The following is a 25,259-nucleotide window of genomic DNA, read 5'->3' on the forward strand; positions in this document are numbered from 1 at the left end:
ATTATAGCATGCTGTATATATAAAAATCTATGACATATCCAGATTCTATTCCTGGTAAAGCTAGAACAACAACAATAAAAAGGATGGCTAAGCCCACACCAACTAGCTTTTCTATTGGCTTAGGCACTATATATATGTTAATAGTAAAGAAGCCATGTGATGGCCATTAGTCCAGTGGCTGGAGACACAGAGCTGGTGCTGAACCTTAGGACTGGGGAACAGATCTTCTTCTCCACCCTGTGCCTTCCTCTTTTTCCTCTTCTTCATCCTTGTTAAAGGCACACTCCTGTATCTGCCGATCCAGCTCAGCGAAGCTGTGCTCTGGGTCTGAGCTGCTATCTGCAGTGTAGTCGATTTCTTCCAAGCAGGATGGTTCATCATCAACCTCAGAGGATCTGCTGCTGTTGCTGCTGCTGCTGCTACTGCCCCTGTAGTTCATCTCCTCCAAGCAAAGAGAAGAATGAGGGAGGAGAGGAAGGAAAAGCACAAAGGAAAAGGGAAAGAGGCACAGGGTGGCGGAGAGTGGAGGAGGAAGGAAAAGATAAGTTAGCCAGAAAAAGAAAAGTTACAGTATGGAAGAAGCAGGTAGCCAATCCTCCTTTCTGAGTATTGTTGTAATTTAGTCTTTGAGAGTTTCTCACTAACGTCTTCAACTTCTCCCAGACTCCCTACTAAACTCTTTCCAACTCTTCATATTCTCCTTTTCTAAATAACCCAATAAGATCAACCTGTGTTGCCTGTCTGTGCATGGATGTGGGGCTCTCCACTGAACCATGGGAAGCCTAAGAGAGACCACACTCACAAGAATTCCGACTCTTCCTTCTCCAGTAACCATCAACTCCAGTAGTTCCTCAACAAGGATTGGGGCACATGAGTTCCCACACACACTGGAATTTGAACTGGCTTCATCTTTGCAGGTTATGTACAGACAGCCCCAGCTGCTATGAGTTCAAGTCTCATTCCTCCCTTAAGTTTTTCAGTCACACCTCTCCCTCTGTAATTCCTCCCTTGAGAGTAATCAGGATACCATTCAAAGTCTTTAGGATTCCTTTCTTCCTCTGCCAACTAAAACTGCACTTTGCTGTCCGTCAGCACATTTTCATCCAGATGATGTAGACAGTCTGGTGTATGTAGAACTTTCAAGACAGGTTAAGCTTCATGTGGTCACACCCAGAAGGATGTCGCTGAATGCATGAGATGCCATTCTGTCCCCACCCAAATAGAGTAGGAATGAATCAAAGTACAGAGAACTCCTAGACTTAATGGTACTCCTTCTACCAAATCACACTGTGGGACTCACATAGCTCACCTACATCATGATGAATGGTTTATTGGAAACAGAAATTAATCCAGACAGAAATTAATAAATAGCAAGCAAGGAAACAGCATCCTGTTTCCCCTATGCTGATACTTCTGCATTATTAACCCCTTTTTCTAATTTATCAACAACTGGGTAATCACCAGGGGCTGAGCAGCAAGAGACAAGAGGGAACAGCCGCAATGGACCCAAGACTTTACTGCGTACTGTGAACTGAGGGAATTTCCTCCTAAGCAGCTATATATCGCCCTCATTTGCATGAGATACCTGAAGACTTTCTAATCACTCCCTACTTAGGACTTAACCAATTAGGATTAGCAGCATGCTGGGTTTCTACTCTGTGATTTATAGAAGGCAAGCACTTCATAAATCAGGCAGCACTGTTCATCCACCTGCCTCTCCATAAACAATGGAAGTGGGTAATCAGTAGCGTGGTTTCACGTTAGCTCAGGAAATGAATCAGGCCAGGTTCTTAATTGTTTACTGACTGATCTGAGCTCCCCAGTGCTCTCCACAGGTTCTGCTGCCTGAACTGAAGGTCTGGTAAGAAGCAAAGGGAGAAAAGGGGAAAGAAATACAAGCCTTGTTTGCACAGTCCCGTTGCATTAAGTGGCCATTATATTTTACAGATGGAATTGGCAGTAATAAAGCCATTGAATAAAGGAAAGGAAAAGCTACTGGCTCTAAGGTAGTTTCTGTTCATCTAGAATCTTGAGTGTCTGAGACTCTTCGGCTGTCACCCTAGGTACTGTGGTGGCAGTGCCATAAAGCATCAAGAGCCTGATTTCAAATCCTGGCTACTGGACTTTGGAGAAAACCCTCAAAAAGAAATCACAGGAGTTGAGGTGAATTCTAGTGAAGAAACACGAAGACGCTGTCTAACAGCATGCCCTGTGATGTCAGTCAACAAAATTTAACTCCACTTCTCTGATGTGGATATGCAGAAGTCACCAAAGCACAGTACAGAAGAAAATTATGCATTTAAATATGCTGCTTCCCACTCATGTTACTGCACTGATTATTGCAAACAAATGCATGCTGCTAGTAATCTCCATAAAATGTGCCCTATTTCCAAATTGCTGCAGCTCTCCACTGCTCCTTAATGGAACACGAATATCAGAGGGATAATGGAGGGGACTTTCAAATGGGGTTCAGTTTCCAGGAGTAAACATGGTCAGTTTACCGTACAAAGGCTTTGTCCTCCAGGAAGAGATGGCTCCAGTCAATCACAAACTCAGAGCCTCCTACTACAGTGGAGTTGATAAATTGATCCTGTTGAGATACATACATCAGATTTGATGCCTCTCCAATATTTTACTCATACAATCAACTCCTTATATTTATAATCTTTCATGCTCTCAACATCCAAGAAAATGAGACATTTCTATTAACACATTCATCATAACTGCTGCTAAGAGACCCCTTGGATAACTTTTTCCCTTACTGAAAAATTCCCCTCTAAATGGCAATCTCAGATAGTTACTAAATTGTTTGGACCAGAGCTTGCTGCAATTTAATTGAAATTAAAAGATAGCTCATGCCCCACCAAATTCATATCTACTTTACTATACAAAATATCTAAAATGTGCAAAAGAACACAGCAGAGGCAAAAAGTTGCCAAATGTATGTGAGGGATAGTTTGAAAAGTCCTTATTACAAATAGTTCTAAATAGCTATATTCTTAATTGCTTTTTACAAAACTCTGGTTTCTAAAGTTTTCTAGATATTCATGACACAATTAATATACCACTGATTATTAATGATGAAAAACACAGTTCCCTGAAGAATGCTATATACAAGATAAAGAGTGCAAAGTAGCAGTTACTGAAGGAAAAATACACCTACAAAGCAAATGTACACCCTGAAGACCAAAGCTGATAAAAATTAAACGGTGGGGTGAACTTTCTTAAACAAGCAAACTCTTGGTGCCCCCATCATGCAATGTACATACACACTCACATGTGTACATACATGCACACACACTAAAAAAATAAAAAATGTGCATGATTGATTTGACTAGAGTAACCATTTTACATCTATACATAGTTTATAATGCCATGATGTAGACTTCAAAGACAGGCAATCACAGTTGAACACTCTTCATTAACAATTAGATGGCTAAACAAGGTCAAAGATGATGTCTCAAGGGCAAGAAAATAGTATGATAAAAAGCACGTAAAATGAACCTGAGTGAAAATTGGTTGGACACAGATTATCAATTGGTATCAAAAAAAAAATTTATAGCAGTGAATGCTTAAATCCAGCGTATTGTAATATCTCATTCTCTTAATCCCAGTACTCGGGAGACTGAGGTATGAAGATTTCCACGAGTTCTAGCAAGCCTGGGTTAGAAAGTAAAAATAAGAAAATCCACATAGCAAACACAGCAGAAAGTTTAATGTCGAAACTTTAACATTCAAGAGTATAATGGGTGAGTTATGTCAAGTAAAAAAAAAAAAAGGTAAAGAGATGTAGAGCAAGTAGAAGAAAAAACTAAAATAAGAGCAAGAGTAAATGGAAAGTTCAAGCAAACTGAAAATACAAAAACAATGAAATAAAGGTGGCCATTTGTAAATCTATATAATATTGTTGTAATATGAAATTGTTAAAGAAGAAAGTATCAGAAATAAACCAAGATCATCTAAGAGATAAGGAGATATCAAAATAAAAATAGCAAGATCTTTACATATGTGAACTTAGCACCCAAGAAATGGTATGGACCAGTCCCTCAAACAATGAAAAAATAAAAACAACCACAGGTTTCTAATGTAAAATGGATAATTTGACTGTCTCTGAAACTATTCAGAAAATAAGAGTCATAATTCCAAATGTCTTAATAAAGAAATGGTAGGCTCCGATATTTTCAACAGAGAAATGTGAAAAATAAAAACAAAAACAGTTCTCTATAAATCTGTCTAGAAAATAAGAGGGAATATTTTCTATTCATTTTATAAATCTGGTATTACACAGATACCCAAACTAGACACTGTAAACAAAAAGACAGTTGCAAACCTCTATTCCTCATAAATAAAAATATGTTATTCTTAAAATAAATATCAAGTAGGATTCAGTATTACATAGGATAATTATAAATCTGACGATATGAAGTGAAATCTTGAGAGTCAAGCCTGGTTCCATATTTAAAAATCAATAAATGTAATCCACTATATTAATAGGATAGTGTATAAAAATTACATGATCATATACATGTATTCAGAAAACAAGTCCTATATGCATTAATGATAAAAAAAAAAACCACAGTTAAAAATACCAATAGTCCCTTATGTTAACAAAGAGTACCTGTAAAATCAGATAAGACTGAGCACAGTGGTTAACGTTTGATTCTTTGTCAAGATTAGGAAGAAGAAAAAGGGAATTTTATCATTGCTATTCAACAGGAAGTCTTAGCCATCAATGCAAGAGAAAATGAAAAGTGTATGCACACATAAATACAAAAATATTGTCCTTTTGGGAATGTGTAAAAGATAATCAAAGTCTCCAAACTTCCTACAACTATTAGGCAAGAAAAATTGAAGACATGTAAATATCAACTGAATTTCCAAACAGTAACAAACTGTTATAATTCATAATGATTGATTAAAAATGAAGCAGTGGGTATTAATCTAATAAAACATGTACCAGACTCATGCCAGAGTTACATTCCATACAACAGGCTTAAGAGGCAGATCACAGATAAGAAAGATGTTCACAAAAGTGAACAAACAGAAAAAGATTTAGGAACTCAACATAGTAAAGAACGAAAATGAAGATCATTCCAAAGTTTATACAGAAAGGAAAATGAACAAGAAATAGCTAAGATGATTTTGAAAACAAGACAAAAGTGGGAATACCCACTCAACCGCTGCTTTCTACCAATGTTTTTAGATGAGAAGTCATATATAAGGGTGGCATTGGACTTATTATGTTGGCATGGTGACCAGAACTCCAGATCTTCCTTACTGGCCCCACCCCATCCCCAGGGTACTGGGATCACAGGTATGTAATTACAGTCTTGGATTGTAGCCACCCTTCCTGGTTCATGTGGTATGAGGGAGCAGATTTGGACTGTTGTGTGTTTTTGGCAGATACTCTACTTACTGATCTAAAACTCCAGACTGATCACTTTATTTCAAGGTACACATAGTGGCTGTGCTCAAGACAGTCCAGCATTGGAACAGTGGCAGACACCAAGCACAGGAGTCAGCAGAAAGCCCAGATGTAGATGCACACAAATAAAGCCATTGATTGCAATTTTACAAAAATGAAAATTGGTGAATAGAAGAATATTGCCTTTTTTGAAGCAATGGTATGTTTCTTAACAAAACATTAAAATGTTCATAAACCTTATATTTTACACAAATTTAATTCAGAATGGAGATTAGGCTCAAATGTAAAATACAAGGCTTTCCGAATACAAATATCTGGGCAAAGGTAAGTGAGACTGGCCTAGACAAAGAATCCTTAGAAATTACACAAAACATGATCTGTAAGAGGAGAAAAACAGACAAATTGGACTTCATCAAAAACAAAATTTTATTCTGCAAGAGCTTGTCAGGAAGATGAAATAACACAATCTACTTAGTGTGAGAAAATATTTTCAAAGTACACATCTGATAAGGAAGTTACATTTAGAATTTGCAAGGCACTCTCAAAATGAATTATAAAATGTATTTATGAAATATGTAGATGACATGAAGAAGATATATGTATGGCATAAGATATTCATCAACAGCAGTCATTAGGGGAAGACTATGATAAAATGAAAATTAAGACTGAAAGCTAAAAATAGCCATAATACAAAATAGCAAAGAGGATAATTGCTAGACTTCTAATATATTGCCGGTCAAAATGTGTAGACATTCTTGAAAATGGTTTGCCAGTTTTCTATAACACTAGAAGCACGTTTTTATATAAAGGAAGATGTGCACTACTGTACAGTTAATCAAGTTAAGTAGTTATGTTCACACAAGTTATTTTTGAGAATTTTATTGAGCTATGTTGTTATTTTATTTCCCATAACTACAAATCCTTGTGTGTTCTTCGTAAGTGGTTGGGGAGTCTTCCCTCCCTCCCTCCCTCTCTCCTTTTCTTTCTTTCTCTTTCCTTCCTTCCTTCCTTCCTTCCTTCCTTCCTTCCTTCCTTCCTTCCTTCCTTCCTTCCTTCCTTCCTTATTTCTTCTAGTGGTGGCGCATGCCTTTAATCCCAGCACTCGGGAGGCAGAGGCAGGCGGATCTCTGTGAGTTCGAGACCAGCCTGCTCTACAAGAGCTAGTTCCAGGACAGGCTCCAAAGCCACAGAGAAACCCTGTCTCGAAAAGCCAAAAAAAAAAAAAAAAAAAGAATTCGTGTCTCTATCTACCTTGGTTAGGGTTTTTATTCCTACAACAAACCACCATGACTAAAAAGCAAATTGGGGAGGAAAAGATTTATTTGACTTACATTCCCACACTGTATTCCATCATTAAGGAATACAGGACAAGAACTCAGTAGGACAGTTACCTGGAGGTCAGAACAGATGCAGAGACAATGGATGGGTACTGCTTCCTGGCTTGCTCAGTCTACTTTCTTATAGAACACAGGACTACCAGTCCAGGGATGTATCATCCACAATGGACTTGACCCTCCAAAGAACTAAGGAAGGTACTGAGATCCTCAAAAAAACCCACCTGTAAATTTTCAGGTCAGTTTCCTGATATTTAAGGTAAAAAAAAAATCACATTACAAGCTTTCTCATTGTAACTAGCATTTCCTGAAAATATTAAATATCTAGATTTTCAATTCTCTTGAGTAAAAAAAAAAAGCAGGGGATTTTCATATAACCCATGCATATCTCTTCATATTCTTTAAATTATCTCATGATTACGTATTATTGTTAAGATCTTGTAAATTGTTGTTGCAGTGTGCTTTACAAGGAATAATGACAAGAGAAAAGACTAAACATGCCTAGTACCTATGCAATATAATGTACCTTTGCACAGATTTTGACTGAATGCAGCAGGGCCAGTTTTATTTACCATAAAGTGGTGAGGTAAGATTTTTGGTAAATCACTGTATATTAAAGCGTTATATAAAGTTCCTAAATCACCAGGGAAGGGCAGACAACAACTGAAACAAAGCCAAACCAAAAAACCTTCTGTATCTCCATGCTTTCTTAGTACAGGCAATAATTACATCAGTTTCTAACTTTGCCTTCTAAACGCCAAATTCTTTCATAATTAACATGCATCATTAATCTTATTACATTGTGATGCGTAATTAATTTTTTCCATACTCTAAACAGGAAAGACCCTTTTTTCTGCCTTTAGATATTATTGCACCTTCTACCCTATATGTTATTTTTATCTTTCTTCTCAATCATATCAGGAGACATCTAATTTAACTTATAAAATTCAACACACACAGTGATTAGCAACCTAATCCACTCATGCCATTCCTAGCTCTCTCTCTGACCCCATGAATATCGGACTCTACTATAAAATCTGCAGGTCTGCTTTGTTTATTTCTATGTCGTGTTCTTACTGACACTGGCCTAGAGGTAAATGTGGCCAAAGAAAGCTGTTTACAGTTTGCTCTTCTTTCAGCCTCTTTATCTTGGGATTCTCCATTCTCTTTGCTCTGAAGTGTGCTGGTCTCTACTCCTTAGCTACATACAACACTGCTGACTATTCTACCCTCAAAAACAACCAACAACCAAAGAATAGCATCCAATGTTGCCAAATGCACTCCATCCGAGCAGCACTTTGCTGCTTCAAGTGCTAAAATGTGAGAAAGCTTCTAAGTATGGGTGTGACAAGTAGAAACATTCTTTCAGAAGGATATTTGTGTGAAATAAAGGGAGAACGGTAAAAGAAAATCTTGCTTAAATAATACTTTGCTAGAGAAGAAACTTATCTAGGGATAAAAAGCCTATCCCCCAAATAATAAAGGAAATCATCAGTCATGATGAAGAGCCAATCAGTGAAGCTGTCAATTTCTTGCAATTAAACTGGACATTTAACACAATCAAAAGACTGATGGCCACCACCATATGTAATTCAATAGTTATAAAGCAGCATAGCAATCAAATTAATTCAACATAAAAAAAATCAAAGCAAAAATAGCAATTTCCCCCCTGTTTAATGTGGGAAAATTTGTCAAATAATACCAGGGTATTCAGGGCTGATAGGACAGGTTAGCAGGTAGAAGTTCCTGCAACCAAGTTTGACAACCCCTGACAGATCCTTGGGACCAGCAGCAAGAAGAGAACTGACTCAACCACATTGCCTTTTGATATCCACATTTGTGTACATTCCTCACATACAAAATAAATAAATTTAATAGTTCAAAACACAGAATATATAATGTAGGAAAAGAATCATAACTATTATTTTGAATGCCAGGATCATGTTTTTTAAAGCAAATAAAAGGACATTTTAGAACAATAAAGCTAATTTAGATATCTACATACACTAGTGAGTGTGCGTGTGTAGTTTTGATATTTGAGCATTAACTAGTTTAAACATTAATTTAAAAAGAAAAGATTGTGTTCATAACACAATCACTATATGTAGCAGTTTTAGTCATAAAATTAGGAAATATGTAAGCTGACAGAAAGTAACAAATCTCATTGTGTGTATAAAAACAGTGAACTTCTGGACAAAAGTTATTCTGAAGTTACTATTTACACAACCATAAGAATTTGTGAGTCTGGCATAGTCCTAGGAGCCAGTCATGAAAGTCTGGTGCAGAGAGCTCTGCTTCATACACCAACGCAGGAAGAATGTGGGAGCAAAACCTTCTGGTTTCAGCTAGTAGAGAATCATGGGTGTCTTCAATTTCCTTATATAACTTCCAAAACTGATAAAAGGACTGTAAATGAATTATTTCAATGACATTAACAAATACTAGGAAAGTACCTTAGTTTCAAAACCATGAGCTATTAAACTATATAAAATGTGGATAATAAGAGATGACGGCTGCACACTTCCCTAGTTATCCAACTTGCTAAGCTACTCTGAGAGAAAGCAGCTGTCTTACACAATGCTCTATTGTCGTGAAGAGGTAACATGAGCACAGCAACACTCACAAAGGAAAACATTTAACGGTGGCTGGCTTACAGTTTGGAGGTTTAGTCCATTATTGTCATGATGGGAAACATGGTGGCATGCAGGCAGACATGGTGCTGGAGAAGGAACTTCTCTAACCATATCTACAGGCAGCAGGAAGAGAGATATATTGGGCCTGGCTTGAGCATTTGAAACCCCAAAGCTCATCCCTAGTGGCATACTTCCCCCAACAAGGTGACACTTATCCCACAAGGCCAACCTACTTGAACAAAGCCACACCTCCTAATGCCACACTCCCGAAGCACTCAAATACATTAAACATTAGGATCCATTCCTGTTCAAACCACCACAGTAGCACACAGTTGTGATCAAGCAAAAGGATTTTTAAATAGGAATTCTAAGCTACTTTTCAAGGATGCAGGGACTGGAAGAAATAACAAGCATACTTATAAATCTGCAATTTACCACTGAATCAAAGTATGTGACAGGATAAAAGAGAGGTAAAGTGAGGAGATTTTTGCACCTGAAACAAGTAATTGCAAATGTCTTCATGTGAAGAGGAGTCCAAAATGGAAAATCAAGGCCTGGTATCTTCCATAAGTACACATAACTATCGTCTATTCACTGTCAACTTAAAATATAAAGATTTGAAGGTAACTCCTGTCAGAAGTTCAAAGCAGGAAGAAATACTAAGTCTCAAGAAACAAAAATGCAATCTATTCTGGACCCTTAACCTTCTAGGCAAGTCCTTATTCTTGGTATTCAGTTCATACCTTCATATAATCTGTTCACAATTCACTCCAAGTAACTGCTGATAAAAGATGAGAAGAATAACATCAAAGAAGGAAGGTGAAAGTGGTTAAAAGCTATGGGAGACACAGACGTATTTGAAGCAACAAGAACTACGACAGAAATTGCAAGAAAAAAAAATGTCAGTTGACAAGGAAGTCAGAGTTGGAAAATTTACATTAAATGCTATGGAATAAATCAAACGACAAAAAAGTGATAATAGATAAGAAGGGAAAAAAGCAACCAAAGGAAAGATGACCCACTTCAGACCCTGGGCTTTTTATTAGTCAGACTGTAGTATCTAAGAAGCTTCATTATCCTGTAACAGGCTGATTCCATTTCAACTTATTTTCTATGTGTGTATGTATAAAATGTAGGAGGCTTCTACAGTAGTAGACTTTTGTATGACATTTCTCAAACACCTTCAGTGTTGTTCATCACTCTTCTAGCCTGCTGAGCAACGAATGGTGAATGACAGCTGCTGCAAAATGGAAGGTAAGATTGCCTCTGGTAGGCCCACCATACTCAACTGAGGCATCATAACCAAGAGTATATAGCCAACATAAACATGCCTTGATGGGCTAAAAGCAAACAAACAAACAAGTAAACAAGGAGGGCAGAAAGTTGGGTAGAGAGGGAAGGGGAATTGGTCCGGGAAGATCCAGGGGAGGGAATGAATATGTTCAAAACATATTATCCAAAATTCCCAAAGAACTGATAATAATTGATTTAAAAGGTAATATCAAAAAAGAAAGAAAAGAGAGCAAGTGAAGTAAATAAAATTAGAATTTAAATATGTGTTTGGAAAATATTAGATATGGTAGTAAAAGTTATCAATGGTAAAATACACAGTTCAAAGACAAATAAAAAATTTAACTACAGAAAGACATAAAATTGCTGATCAAAGAGACACATCGGCGGTCAGATATACAAGCAGCCCGATTCAGAGCAAAGTGAAGTCCTCTGTATTGATCCATCCACTCACCCACGCAACTCTGAGCCTTCTTCCTGTCAGAAAGCATGGCTGGATCTGGAAATGGTGCACATGAGAAGAACATGCCCAGTGACAGCAGAAAAGATATGAGCTTGAAAACATAAAGATATGTCTTCCAAATTGGGGAATGTACCTTGATTATAATGCAATGCTAAACTTAATTACTTTATGAAATCAACTTGGTTTATCCAATAAATTTGTCACACAGGCAACACCCCAAATTGCAGAAGCTTGTGTGTTTGTTTTGTTTTTACTAGGGAGATGCAGGGCTTGAGAAAGTCCAGAATATCAAAAGTAATCAAATTCATATTTCAGAAATTGAAAGATAGAATCAGAAAAATTTTAATGAATATACTACTGGGGATAAAAAAGAGAGAAATGTAGAGACAACAAGAAAGGAAATAAAGAGAAGTGGAAAGGGAAGGAAGGGAAACACTGACAAATGGAAAGAAGGGGAGGGCTATTAAAAACAGACTGTAGCCAGCAGCTATCCTCTAGAAAGCGGGCAGAGTAGCAGTATCTATCCAGATTCTACCCCATCCACTCTTTTCATTTCCTATAAACAAAATCACCCAAATCTACCAAAACACAATACAAACATCTTTGACATTCCTGGATCTTCTCTTGAGAAACGCAAAGCTTTCAAGTCATCTTGTTTTGAAACCTTTCTGAGAACTCTCCTCTCTTCCTGCAAGATTCCCCCCCTCCCACCCACATGCTCAAGTATTTCCTTTAACTGATCTTTGGAAGACACGTATCTTTGGTCTGATGACTGGCAGTGGTAATAAGTAATTCTAAGCATTCATTTTGCTATTTGGAAGGATGTTAACTTCACTGTTCTTTTGCGCAGAGACATGGCAGTGAGAAGTACTTAATAGGTACCAGGCTATCCCTACCTCATTAACTCTTTGTTCACTCCTAATAATCTCTCATCCTTACATATAGTCTCGCCCTGATGTTAGTCTTGCATACAAGAACCAAGACACAGTCCTGATGCTCAGACTTCTAAAGGCAGCATTCTACAATGCTAAAAAGCAGAGAAAAGTTCCTAAAACAAAGGCATCGGCATTACAGGGGTGACACTATCTCTCTAGAGGTTTCAACTTTACTCCCTTAGCTCAAAATATGTGCAGTAAGCCAGGGTTACAGTATCTTCAGCAATATTTGGGTGCCAGCTATTACCTGGTATCCTTTCTCTTTCCCCTTTCAAAGATGATGAATTCAACAGGAAAAAATTAAATATACTTGAGAATAAATAAAAGGAAATAATATGATACAGAAATCTAACTGTAGTTCTGTTTGAGAGAGTGTATTTTAATACCTGGAAGTGGAAACTACCTAGAGACATCTGAATAGTTTTTTTGTCTTCTCTTTCAAGACACGGTTGTTTTGATGTCTTCTAGGCACACACCCAAAATTTACTTTGGGCGATCCTAAGGAGTCTTGTGACACATGAGAAAAGTATAAATTAAAACAACATAGAAACTTGGAATCAGTCACTCAACACAGGGTTTGAATTTTAGCTCTAAGCACAATGTCTAGAATAAAAATCTGCCTTCTGTGAGCCTCGTTGGATTAACCTATAAAATGGCAATCTTATTTTCCTCCATAAATTGAAAAACCAGAAGCGAATGTCACAGCACAGAACTCACAGTTATTTACTCCTGAAGTTCGAATGTGAAACAACCCCCCCCATTCAGTCATGCCTTGGAACACTTGGCCTCCAGTTGATGGTGCTGTTTGGCAAGGCCATGAAACTTTAGGACAGTGGTTGTCAACCTTCCTAATGCTACGACTCACTAATACAGGTCCTCATGTGGCGACCCCCAACCATGAAATTATTTCGTTGCTAATTTATAACTATGATTGTGTTATTGTTACAAATAGTAATGTAAATATCTGATAAGCAGGATATCTGATAGGCAACCTCTTTCCAAAGGGTCCGTGATCCACAGGTCAAGAACTACTGCATTACGAGGCGGAGTTGCACTATCACAAGTGGTTCCCTGGAATGGGCTCTGAAATCTAAACAGCCATGCTCCATTCCATGTTTGCCCTTTGATTCCTGAGTGTGGAAGCAATGTGACCAGCCAGCATTCAACACCACAGCATTTCCTTCCTGCTGCCAAGTCTTCCCTGCAAGGATAGACTATAATTCTCTAGAACTATAAACCATAATAAACCTTTCTGTGAGGTTGTTTCCATTAGAGCATATTATCAGAGCAAGGCAAAGGGTAAGTAAGATGGTTACTGCACGTCCTCCCCTTTCCTCTCTATTACAACTGTAAAAATCAAGCTCAAAAAAGTCTTGTCCTGGCCAGTACATCATCTTCCTGCTTAAACATCATCCTATGGAGGCACCCTATGGATCACACACTCTCCGAGCAAAGCCATTAAAACGCTCAATTCCTTTCCATTCTTCCAAGCCAGCCTGTACGGCAATTTGCAACTTTATGATGTGATAAATAGAATTTCTTTGTTTGGATTTTTCATTTACATATTTATTGAGATATGACGATCTTAATTAGTTCTGCTTTTTTTGTTCTGTTTGTTTTTCCTGGATGGGGAAAGGCAGCTTTCCATAGTTCGAAATCATTCTGCATGCTAACAGGGTGAGCAAAACCCAGCCCGTGGCATTTCTTCATGTTGATGCCGCATAAAACGCAGCCTTGCTGATTCCTTTTGCACTCATTTTATCTTCAAATGCCGAGGTAATGCTCAGCACTTGGGTGCCTGCCAGACCTTGAGAGGCAGCCACCTACAGAGAGGCAAGCAGGGAAGACTTTTAAAATTCCACACACTTGTATTTATTCAGCATGCTCTCCCCGGCTGCCTATCACCCATCTCCCCTCTGAGAAGGCTGAACCGCTATTGCTTCTTGCTAATGAGATGCAACTCTGGCTGCCCCTCGGTCTGTGTAGGACAGCAAAGGACAGTTCTGATGTCCCTCAGGGTCTGAGTTCTGGGGTCAGGGGAGGTTTTGGACAGCTTGCCTGCGCTGTATTATTCTCTCTTCTTCCTCTGCTTTCTTCAGATCAGAGCTCTGTGGATGCTCCATCTCCTCCAAGAGGCACCAGCAGCTTATTCAACAGCCCCCCACCGTGAGCATGTTACCATCATCACCTAGAACAATTAGCACGGTTGCCCCGGGGCTTTGTGTTTATCAGTTTCTTCACACCATCACCAAGTCTGCCAGGGATTCAACACTTTCCTGGGAAAGGGCATATTGTATTATTTCCTTTTTTTTTTTTAAGTTAACTAAACTAATGAGGTACTTCCAGTGCAGCTGCAGGCACTTCCAGGGAAGGATGAGGAGCAGGAATCGCTAGTTACCTACTACGCTGCTTGCATTCATTCTCATTCACTTAAAATATAAGTAAACCAGTCAGAGAGCAGATGCCGCTGTTCTTAAACTAGAATGAAGAAAGACCTTAGAGGTTTAGATGTATCATAATCACATAAGGCCAAGTGCTCCTATAGCCTGTGATTCAATCAATACATATTTATGTGTATAGCTTACCTCTCTGGAGGAAGAACAATGATGAGACTTTTACTGGGACCAAACAGAAGCCAGGGACTTCTCTCACCTGACTGAAAGGCTCACAAAAACCTGCCAGTCTCCCATAGAAGGTCACAAAAACAACTGTCATCTTTCTTACTGTGTAAATATCCCCAAGAATGTCTCAGGAAGTGTGATTCAGACCACTCATCAAAATAGAAGAAAGAAGGAGAGCAGAAGAGGGTGAGTTAAGGAGAACAGCATGAAAGTACCACAGGAGGAAAGAGAGCTGGCTTGCAAGATGATCAAGGAGACTTGCTCAATGGGTTTCTTAGCGTGGACTTATTTTTTCTCTTCAAAATGGTGGAGTTCCATGGACTGAAAGAAAAGATATTTGAGGGACTGAAGAACTGTAGATGCTGTAGATGGTGGTCAATAGCCCAATAAGTAGTAACTATATGAGAGAAATATTTTTTTAATTTTTTCCTTTTATTTTTGAGATTATATCATTTCTCCCTTCTTCCTCTTCCAATTCACCTACATACTGCTCCTTAATTTCTTTTAAATTCTTGGCCTCTTTTTTTTGCTGTTAATATATATATATATATATATATATATATATTTCTAAATATGATTTTCTCAGTTTGAATAATGTTATCTTTAATCATGTTTTTAGGGATGAGCATTTGGTGTTGGCTAAGCAGTTGGTGTGCTCTTCCCTGAAAAGACTATCGAGAGAAGATATTTGGATGTCATGTAATACACTGAAGGTTGAGCCTTGAATATCTAAATGACTTACTTAACTAATATAATTTGGTGAAGTTCCACTGAGCCAGGTGATATCCATTTGCTTAGTTTTTTGCTTTAAACTTGGGTTAGAATAGATTTAGTGTCCATGAATGTCTGTGTTCTGCACACAACGAGCCAAGAGATATTAACTCCTACAGGGAGACACCCAAAGTCCATGCCACTGTAGGTGTTTATATCATGATCGGGTTGACCTTTGAAAGCCAGTTTGACACTTCAGAAATGAAAAATGATGATGTCATTCTTACATCTACGGCTTCCATAAGCAAAAGACAACCATTCCCATGCCTGATTTTTACAGTTCTCAATGTGTGGAATATTTCTAGATTAATTCTATTGAAAGTTGTGGGCCCTTGCTAAAATGCTATAGCAACATTGGATGCATCTGAGATGTGTCACTGCTTGATACATTTCTTAGAGCAGTGAAGAAAAGACATGGAACTCCAGGCTGTGGATGTGTCCTGTTGAGCCACAGTCCTGCAAAAATCATTATCCCTATAAATGTATAGGGGAGCCTGTTCTTGTCTGAGGAGAAATCAGAGCATGTGGGTAGAAGTATACATTGGCTGAAAACACGGAGACTTGTGTTTAATTTGAAGTCTATCCTTCTGCCCTAAGTGGCCTCATTGTTCCAGTTCTATATTAGAAGGATTTTCCTTTCAACATGCCTTTAAAACCACGAAGAAATAAACTTGGTCATGGGATATAATCTAAGAAAAATTTGAGGGTGAAGTGTGCAGTACAAAAGATCAGGAGCGCTTTAGTAGTGTAAAGAAAACAAATTACAAAAGTTTAAAAACTAGACTTGGGTTCTAATTCTTGAAAAAGTGAAAAGATAATGTGTCCATTTATTCACTGACTCATAATTTTATTGGCAGATCCCCTAAGTACCACTTCATAGCTATTTAATATATATATATACATATATATAGATAGTAGTAATTTATGCAATTATTTAATATTATTTAGCAATTTATATAGATATTGAATAATATATTATTTTGCACCACAAGTAAACACCATCTATTGCTTCTAGCCAACGAATCTAAGCCTTCCTTATAATTTTTTTCTTATAAATTGCTCAACTGGGGTTGGTAAAGGATGGCTTAAATCCCTCACCCCAAAAGCAGAAACAGAATTATCAAGAGTTCAAAGTCATACTTAGCTACTTAGTGAGTTCAAGGCTAATCTGGACTACCATAACTCTACCTCCAAAGAATAAAAAAAATATATGCTTATTTCTTAACTCCTCTGTAAATTTCTTTTGATGTACCCTCATGTACCCTCGTGCTTAAACAAACAGCTTTGTGTCACAGGGATTCTTAAGATCCTTGCGAATAACAGCCCTGGAGATGGAAATACTGATACAAGTGAACCTTTTGTTTCAGAAGAGTTACACCAGGGGTGTGTTTTAAGGAAAGAGAGAGCAAACAAATTGAAAAGAAGTGACCTTGATCAATTGAACACTCCATGTCTGCCGGAAAAACACTTACCCTGAACTTGAAGCTATCTCACCACCTCTGAGTCCCAGGAAATTCTGTATTGCACACATGGCTACCCGCCACCTCTCTCCTGAGTGCGACAGTAGTGCTAATCTTTAGATGGAATTTTGGTTAACAGAACCTAAAAAGAGTTTGGATTTCAGCATCAATGCCATTGTGAAAACAAAGGAACAGAATTAATCTGAAGTGCATATTTTATAGAGGCTAGTGAGGTGTTTTTGTTTCTTTTGTTTGGTTTACTTGTATGGAGAAGAACTTCTGCTTCCTGAATATTGCGTTTCGACCAGGCAATCTAACATAATTTTAAAGGCTAGCCCACAAGTATGTGGCTGCTGATCAGGTCATTTCTGATACAGTCCAAGAGATGCTGAGATGGTGTGGTAGGACACACTGATCTTGGGACGGCTCTCGGTGAAACCTGAAACCGCAGGCTGGACCACACAGGTCAGTTATTCCCTCTCCTCTGCCATTCTCAGACATGTAAATCATTTCTTTTGGTCTATGCCAAAGGGATCCAACTTTCTAAAGACCTGACATTCCCACAGGATGTGCCCCCCCTTTCTCCTTCTTGGCATGCAGAGGCAGAAGAAGGAGTGAGAGATTGTAACCTGAACCATCTCTTCTTTGTTGCGTTCCTTGCATCCTCCCCCAGAGGATTTGGAATAAGTGAAAGACAAATTAAATTGTGTTGGGATTTATAGACATCATTATGAATCTGCCTGTGTGTGGAGATCTCCTCATCCAAGGGATCCCAAGGGGAGATATATTTTCTTTCATTCGTTTCTCTATTCGTATTAACTCAATCGGAAAACTTTGGAAGCCCTTCAATATTGAAAAGATCTTCACAAACTCCACTGCACCACAAGAAATATGTAGCCTTAATGGAATGATCTATGGCTTTAAAATATCTTGGTGGTGTGCGTGGAACAATGCCGAGAAATGAAAAGTGAGGTGAACAGCAATTGTGAAGAGAATGTGAGGGGCTCATTGCCACGGGGACTATGTTCTAAGGACTTGAATGTCTTCCATTCAGGTGGCATTTCCATTTTCACAAACACCTCCTCCTCACTAAACTCATATTCCGTGTGTGTGTGTGTGTGTGTGTATCAGCAGCCCATAGCTGAACATAAGGACACATCAAAATTCATCTTGGGGAGTTGCTTAGGCAAGACTGGGGGAGCAGGCCTGCAAGATGTTGAGCAAGATGTTGAAGGATTAGTTAGAGGATTAAAAGCAGTTAGGTCTGTGTGTCTTAAAGAAGGCACTTAAATCTTTAAAGCTGGGCTGTATGGTTCAAGTGATGGCAAGCATGCAAAGAAAAAGTGACTGTGGAATGTTCGGCTCTAAACATATAATTTGGTTATCTCAGGTATTTTGGATAGCTCAGATATTTTGTCACAGTGATGCAATGAAGATTAGCACAGATTGGGGGTGGGGGGAGAAGTCATAGATGCAAAAAACATTACATGTATATAACTTAATATGTTTGTTTTAATTACTTACTTTTACACAACAGAATGCTGACGTAATCAGTTCCATTACTATTAAGTTATGATCTGTATTTTACATATCTATGATAAATAAGTTCCCGTCGAAGTGAATGTGAGTCTGAGCATGCTACAATCCTTGGTTACCTTCCCTGTCCCTGACCTCAATAGGATTTTGCTTCTGAATCTTCTATATTTCTGACTTGGCATTATATATCTAGTAGGAAGAAAAATGAGCTTCTGCGATCTGATATCTCTTTACTTTCTCCCGTGTGTGTTACACTATCCTCTCCAACCTAATCCTCCCATTTAAGTTAAGACTGTCTCTCCTCTCTTCAAATCGCCTCTGGGTGCTGTATCTTTTGTTTCTTGGCACTTGTAGACTCTGCCTGGGATACAGTCCTTACCACCACAGCTCACTGAAACCTCCCCCATGCCTTAAGATCAAGCCCCAATGTCAAATCCTCCGTAAAAGTACCCATGAGCTTGTGGTCTAGAAATAATTGCTCATTTGATTTTTGGGACATTTGCTCAACTCTGTTTCTCCTCAGAGGCCAGAGATATGTTTTGTGTTAGTATGTGTCCAACATAGATTTCATTCCTTGCCTTAAACACATAAATACTGAAAACAAATGACAAATACAAGCCAAACAATACTGCATGTTTAAACTCATGGAAAACACACTCTGCCCACACATTAGGGCAACCGAGTATCTCTGCTCTTTTCTCCTTGGCGAACACACAGAAATTAGAGGGATGGGAAAGTCCTTCAGAGAATTCATTCCTTCATCTTGAAACTGCGTGAGTAACAAGCACTAGTCAGGAACATTTAACAAGATCAATTTACTAAGACTCAGATAATCGGCAATTTCACATGAGTCTGTTTCCCTTGCCATGGGCACAAATCTGTGTTCTGTTTTCCTTCAAGGTAGCTCGAAGTACATCAAGCTGTTCACAGTTGAGATGGAGAGACTAAATAAGGGTAGATAGAAGTCCAAAATCTGGAGGATGGGGTAGATGTTTGAGAATCCATATGGAAAAAGTGAGAGAGAGAGAGAGAGAGAGAGAGAGAGGGAGGGAGGGAGGGAGGGAGGGAGGGAGGGAAGAGGAAAGGAAAGGAAAGGAAAGGAAAGGAAAGGAAAGGAAAGAAAAGAAAAGAAAAAAGAAGAAAAATCAGCAAGCTATTTAAAGAATCTATTTTGTTATCTCAGGAACTGTCTTCCAAATTCTATGTTTCTACTCAGGCTCTCGGGTTTCAGATAAAAGGATTTAGTGTTGCTATTGTTGCAGACTAAAGAATTCTTTACACGGGCATTTTTGTTGTAAGAACAAAATCAAATCTCCTTGCCTTCTCAAACACCAGGGGATTCTGGGGAGTTTACAGAGCAATGAATTTTGATCTCAGCTGTAGGAGGACAAGGAGCCTGACTCTTATTCTGGAGCAGGGAGCCTGCTACCACATCACCTATGTTGACTCTGTAGCCAACCCTTTGTTTTGGAGATGTCTTGGTCTAGTTCAGTTAGAAGTAACACATTTGCTGCTACCGGTAGGTTGTCTGTTTTATCATGATTTTTTTTTTTCTGACAAAGAACTTGAGTGTTCTTCAGGCTGAGAGTTCACCCATGTGAACGCCATAAACACCCCTGCAACAAACAACTGCATTAATGAAATAAGAAAGCGGTCACAGGTGAGAAGCATTCTGTAAAATAGAGTGGCTCTACTTATACTAAGTAGGCAGGTAATGAGCATATGGTATTTGGTGTTTTAAGACGTTTGGAAAGGACAACTATACTGCATAATCTTACGGCCAGGGAATTCGGTTGTTTTACAGGACATTTCTGCGGAAGTTATTCGAATCCTCTGTGATTGTCTTCCTTATCATTCATAAACCAATTTTAGTTTAGCACCCATTCAATTCAAAGGTAGTTTAATTAATGGAAAATTAACTGAAAAAAATCAATTTTTCTATAAACATTACTGTTGACCTTCGAGGACAGTTAAAAGGCACAGCTTGAACTGGGCTAGTGTAAAAGAGTATGGACAAAAAGAAAACTTGAAATAGGTGATGGTTTTTGTGTATAATAATTAATGGCACACATAAGAGTAACAGAGAGTCAAAAAACTAAATATCACTGCAAGAGGAGGTGTGAACATTTATTACAAACAATAAAATATATAAAATGCAATAAAATGTAATACTATATGTATATCTATTATTCTTGTAAAGAAGTAAGCTACTATCACTATGCAAACATATGATAATCCATTATAAGAATCATATCAAAGTACATTGTGTATTAAATTGTTTTATGCATTATATGTAATTACATTGTTATGTATCATAATTTGTTTCAAGAATGTTTCGATGCAAATGAAGATAGCATTGTTAAAGATATACTTTAGCATTATCTGCTGGCATCTGCTTTATTAGGTAGCTTTGTTCATTTCCTAATTACTAAACAACACAGCAACAGCAACTATAAGGCGCACAATAAAATCCATTACTGTATTTCAGAGCTACCAAGAGACATTTGCTAGATCCTTTAAATAAATTACCTCATTTAACTCAATGTCACAGCTTTGGAGTGTGCCTTTAACTTTTGAATTTAACATATAGGTCTTCTGGTTCTTATTTATGGTCAGGTGTGCCTACCACATAAATCCCCAACTCACTAACATTCATAGAACTCACTGGTTTACTGATTTTTATTCAGTCATTCAAAAAAACATTGATCTCATCTGCCAGTTTTCTTAGTTTCTCTATCCACTGATTGAGAAAAGAGAAGAAAAGAAAGACAGTAAAAAGGGTCTATCATCGACCACTACATGCTGAGGGTTCAAGATGAACGAGACACCAGGATTATATGGAAGTAGAGAAGGGGGCAGCAAGCTCAGAGGTGGGTAACAGCTTGGTTGTGCAGGGAATATTCTATCAGGGCAATGGGCCTTACATTTTGAGAGCTCAACATGGAGTTGAGAAAGACTCCTCCAAGGGAAAGCAAGTGCAGTTTGACCATAGAAGTGAGGAAAGGTGATCTTGGGATGATGAATACCATATGCACAATCCTTGCACCACTGAAGATGGCAGCACACATAGGGAATAAGCTTTTCTAGGACCCTGGAAACACAAGCTGTGTTAGCCTGGTGGGGCAAAAAAAAAAAAAAAAAATTAGAAGGACAGTACCAGAGAGGGAGGGGCAAATGAGTCAACGAAGGAAGCCAGGCTTGGTTTTATAGGTCATTTTATTTTGCATTTATGAAGAAGGTGCTGAAGCACACTCTATTTCATTAGCATGAGACATAATTATTTAAATATAACTTGCAAGAAATTAGATGTTCAATTTAAAAACATAATTAATTGGAGCAATGTATTAAATGATAATATTTGGCATCTATTAATGAGGATATAATTATATGTGTTATTTAAAAGCTTAGTGCAATACCAATATTTTCTCATAAAATGAAGTGAAGCGTACTAACTTAAAAAATTCAACAACGTGACTGAATTCATTTCAGGATCCACATCTCTGTCAATTATCACTCAGATTCCAATTTGGGGAATCTGGCAAAAATTTTATCTATATTATTTCAAGAAAAATCTGGTAACATTTTCATGAAAACTGTATTTTTTAAAACTGACTAGGGTTGAGGGGAAGAGTCATAGGGGACTCATGTAAATTCTTTGTGATGGTCTCCACCTCTCTCAAGGTACCTCTAGGGAAGAGGGTTGCCATTCTCTTACAGAGGATGAAGACTGGGTCTTTTACTGATGGAGTTTTTTGCTGATGAGCCTTCTTGGTGCAGGTAGTACCATCCTTTAGAAAATCTTATAGGATTGTGTTAGTTTAATACTATCAACAGGAAGTTCTATATGGCAAAAGATGAAGCTTAGAAAGCTATCAGGATTTTGAAGAGATGGCTCATTGAATAAAATGTTCACTGTGTAAGCGTGAGAACAGCGTTCAGATCTCTAGAACCTATATACATGTCTAGAGAGTATGGCAACCAATATGTAATTCCAATGCTAGAGAGGGATGACAGGGGATCCCAGAGTAAGCTAATCAGCTAAGCCTGCCATAGCAGTGAGCTCTGAACTCATGTGAGAGACCATGTGTCTTCCATGATAGGACAGAAAGTTACTAAGCAAGACTCTTAGCCTCAATGTCAATCTCAGGCCTCTGCAGATAAACATATAAATGTGTGTGTGAGTGTGTGTGTGTATGTGTGTTTAGACATTAAAACACATGTGTACCTACACATGTGCACAGATGAACACACATGTAAAAGGGTAGGTGATTGTTTTTTCAAAGTCACCCAGGAGATAATCAGTATTGTTGCATATTACACTGGGGGAGACTGTTAATTGATCACTAAGAAATTTCAATGACTAACAAAGGAAGATAGTAAATGTATGCATATATGTCTTTTACAGTTTGAGCTGGATACAGCATTTGAAGAGTATAGATCTGTTCTTCATTATCGATTATCTAGAAAATGATATTTGCGGAAACATCCTGGAATATCAGGATCTGCTTTACTTGGACAAAAAGTCACCCTCAAGCCCCATGTGTAAAAGGTGTGGCCTCCATCCCATGGCACAACGGGGAGGCTGTGAGATGTTTAATAGGTGGGATCTATTTAAAGAATATTGGCTTATTTGAAGAGAGCCCTTGAAGGTGATTATAAAATCCATGTCCTCCCCTTAACCTGTGAGCCAAAATAGACCTTGTTTCTTTTTAAATTGATTATCTCAAGCATTTTGTGATAGTGATAAAAAGCTGGTCGATACAATTGGATTTTTAGGTCTGGAAAACACAAACTAGTCTCCCCATAAGACTGCTGCCATAGAATGCATGAGAGATCTATATCAGAGAGAAGGATCAACTAAACTACCAAGCATTATAGATAGAGAAGGGCTGGTTGTTATTAATTGCTTACTCTTTGATGTCATACAACTAGATCATTTTATCGAAAGGCAGCCATGGTCAGGGTCGAGTGTGTTACAGGAGAAATTGAGAAGAAAACCCGAACATTCATACAGTGTTAGGCAGGAAAGTACACCTCTTTCCTTGTGCACTGGCCATGAGGAATAAGTTGAGTCAGTTTCTAAATTGCTTCCAAACTGAAATAACAGAGAACTAAGTGAATACAAGGAACAAGAAAATGAGAATCATCAGGAGGATGCTGAGTTTCCACTAAAGAAACTGAGAACATTGCAGGAGGTAAGGTTTCTCACAATGTAAGGGATTTTGAAGAAAGGTTTTCTTCACGTTTCTTCAGGGCTCAGATCTCATGTGTAATTCCACTCTAATTCAAGAAATGCATTATGTTTCAAAAAGAAACATGAAAAGAGAAAGTGACATATCCCAGGCTCCCAAAGTTTCAGCAGGGAACATAGCTGTTCTGGTGAGGGAGGAATACGATGAGAGTTGCCTGTCTCCATATGGACCATCTTCATCCTCATCAGTATGAAGTACAGTTCCTCCATGGGACTGACGTTTAATCAGCACCATCCCAGAGCCAGGATCAGGACCAGGCGCCAAGTGTGCACAAGAAGAACACACCTCTCCTCCCCAATTCCAGCCCTCCAAGTGGTAGGGATATCTGTTCAATGGGCTGTTACCATAAAAATGAGGTGGGCTGGGATGAGGGCTTAGGAATGGAATATGGAGAGTGGTAAGTGGAATCTAATCTGACCTAGAGTGTGTTTGTGTTCCTTAAAATATGTAGACACATAATGCACACATACATACCCTCTTACATATATTTAAATCTTCCTATACATATATCTACAAATACATATGGGCATTATCACACATATGAATATATATTTATACTCCTTATTACAAATTAAGATGTGTATATAGACACCCCAAAGGCGTGTGAATGCAAATTATGTTTATCAAATATATATATATATATACACATATGTATGTATGTGTGTATGTATATATCTACATGATCACACCCACCACTTTCAAAAATACACAGATGTACGCATGTGCACACTCACATTTACACATAAATCATAACACATGTGTAAGTATACAAACACACAAACAGATACATGACATGAATCCACATATGAAGTTGTACATCCTCACTCCTCCTTGAACTTATCAAAAGGCCTACTACACATAAAGGCATATACTTATTCAATAGAGAAATACGTAGATATGTCTTTGTCAATAGGAACACCTACAGGCTCACACATGCATATCACCATATATGCACACTCACTATTGATCATCACCCTCTGCACATATAAGCACAGGCATTCACACACACAAGCCTCTTACTTGCACCCATACTCATATACCTAAATGCACACACATATGTGCATGGCTCACATACAAAGTTTAATAGTCACACAAGTGTTCATACATACTGACAGAGACATCCAGCTCTCCCAAATTCACTTTACAAGACCCTTCTCACTGCTGCTGCCATTCAGAAAACTTTTCCATTCTGCTGACTGTCATTGGCTCTCCTGGGACTAACAGTTGTTTCTCCATGTCTCCATCCCCACCTCCGTGCTCACAGCATCGACAGTTTGCTCGTTTATCCCTTTGTTCTGATAATCACGCTAACACTTTGCAATGACACTTCACATAACTGGCAATTCCAGGTGAAGGGGCCTCAACTTTGACAAGGGGTCTGTAAATGAGCTAATTTCCCAATTTATCACTGAGGTTATCTTAGAGCCCACTTTCCAGACACACTTAGGAAAATTCAGCAGGTGCTGGGATTCTATATTTACTGTGACTTAAAAGAGAGGGAGAGAGAGAGGTAGTGAGAGACAGTGAGAAAGAAAGAGC

General features: G+C 38.2%; 1 protein-coding gene across 1 annotated transcript in view; it reads right to left on the reverse strand.

Moving 5' to 3' along the window:
• Positions 1–205: 205 nt before the first annotated feature.
• Agbl1 (AGBL carboxypeptidase 1) overlaps positions 206–25,259 on the reverse strand; it is a 661,380-nt gene continuing 636,326 nt past the window's right edge. The window contains exon 23 of the mRNA XM_057756658.1: positions 206–428. Coding sequence (XP_057612641.1) covers positions 206–428 — 223 coding nt within the window. The remainder of the gene's footprint in view (positions 429–25,259) is intronic.

The sequence above is a fragment of the Chionomys nivalis genome, chromosome 23 (genome assembly GCF_950005125.1).
Source record: "Chionomys nivalis chromosome 23, mChiNiv1.1, whole genome shotgun sequence".
Classification (NCBI taxonomy): Eukaryota; Metazoa; Chordata; class Mammalia; order Rodentia; family Cricetidae; genus Chionomys; species Chionomys nivalis.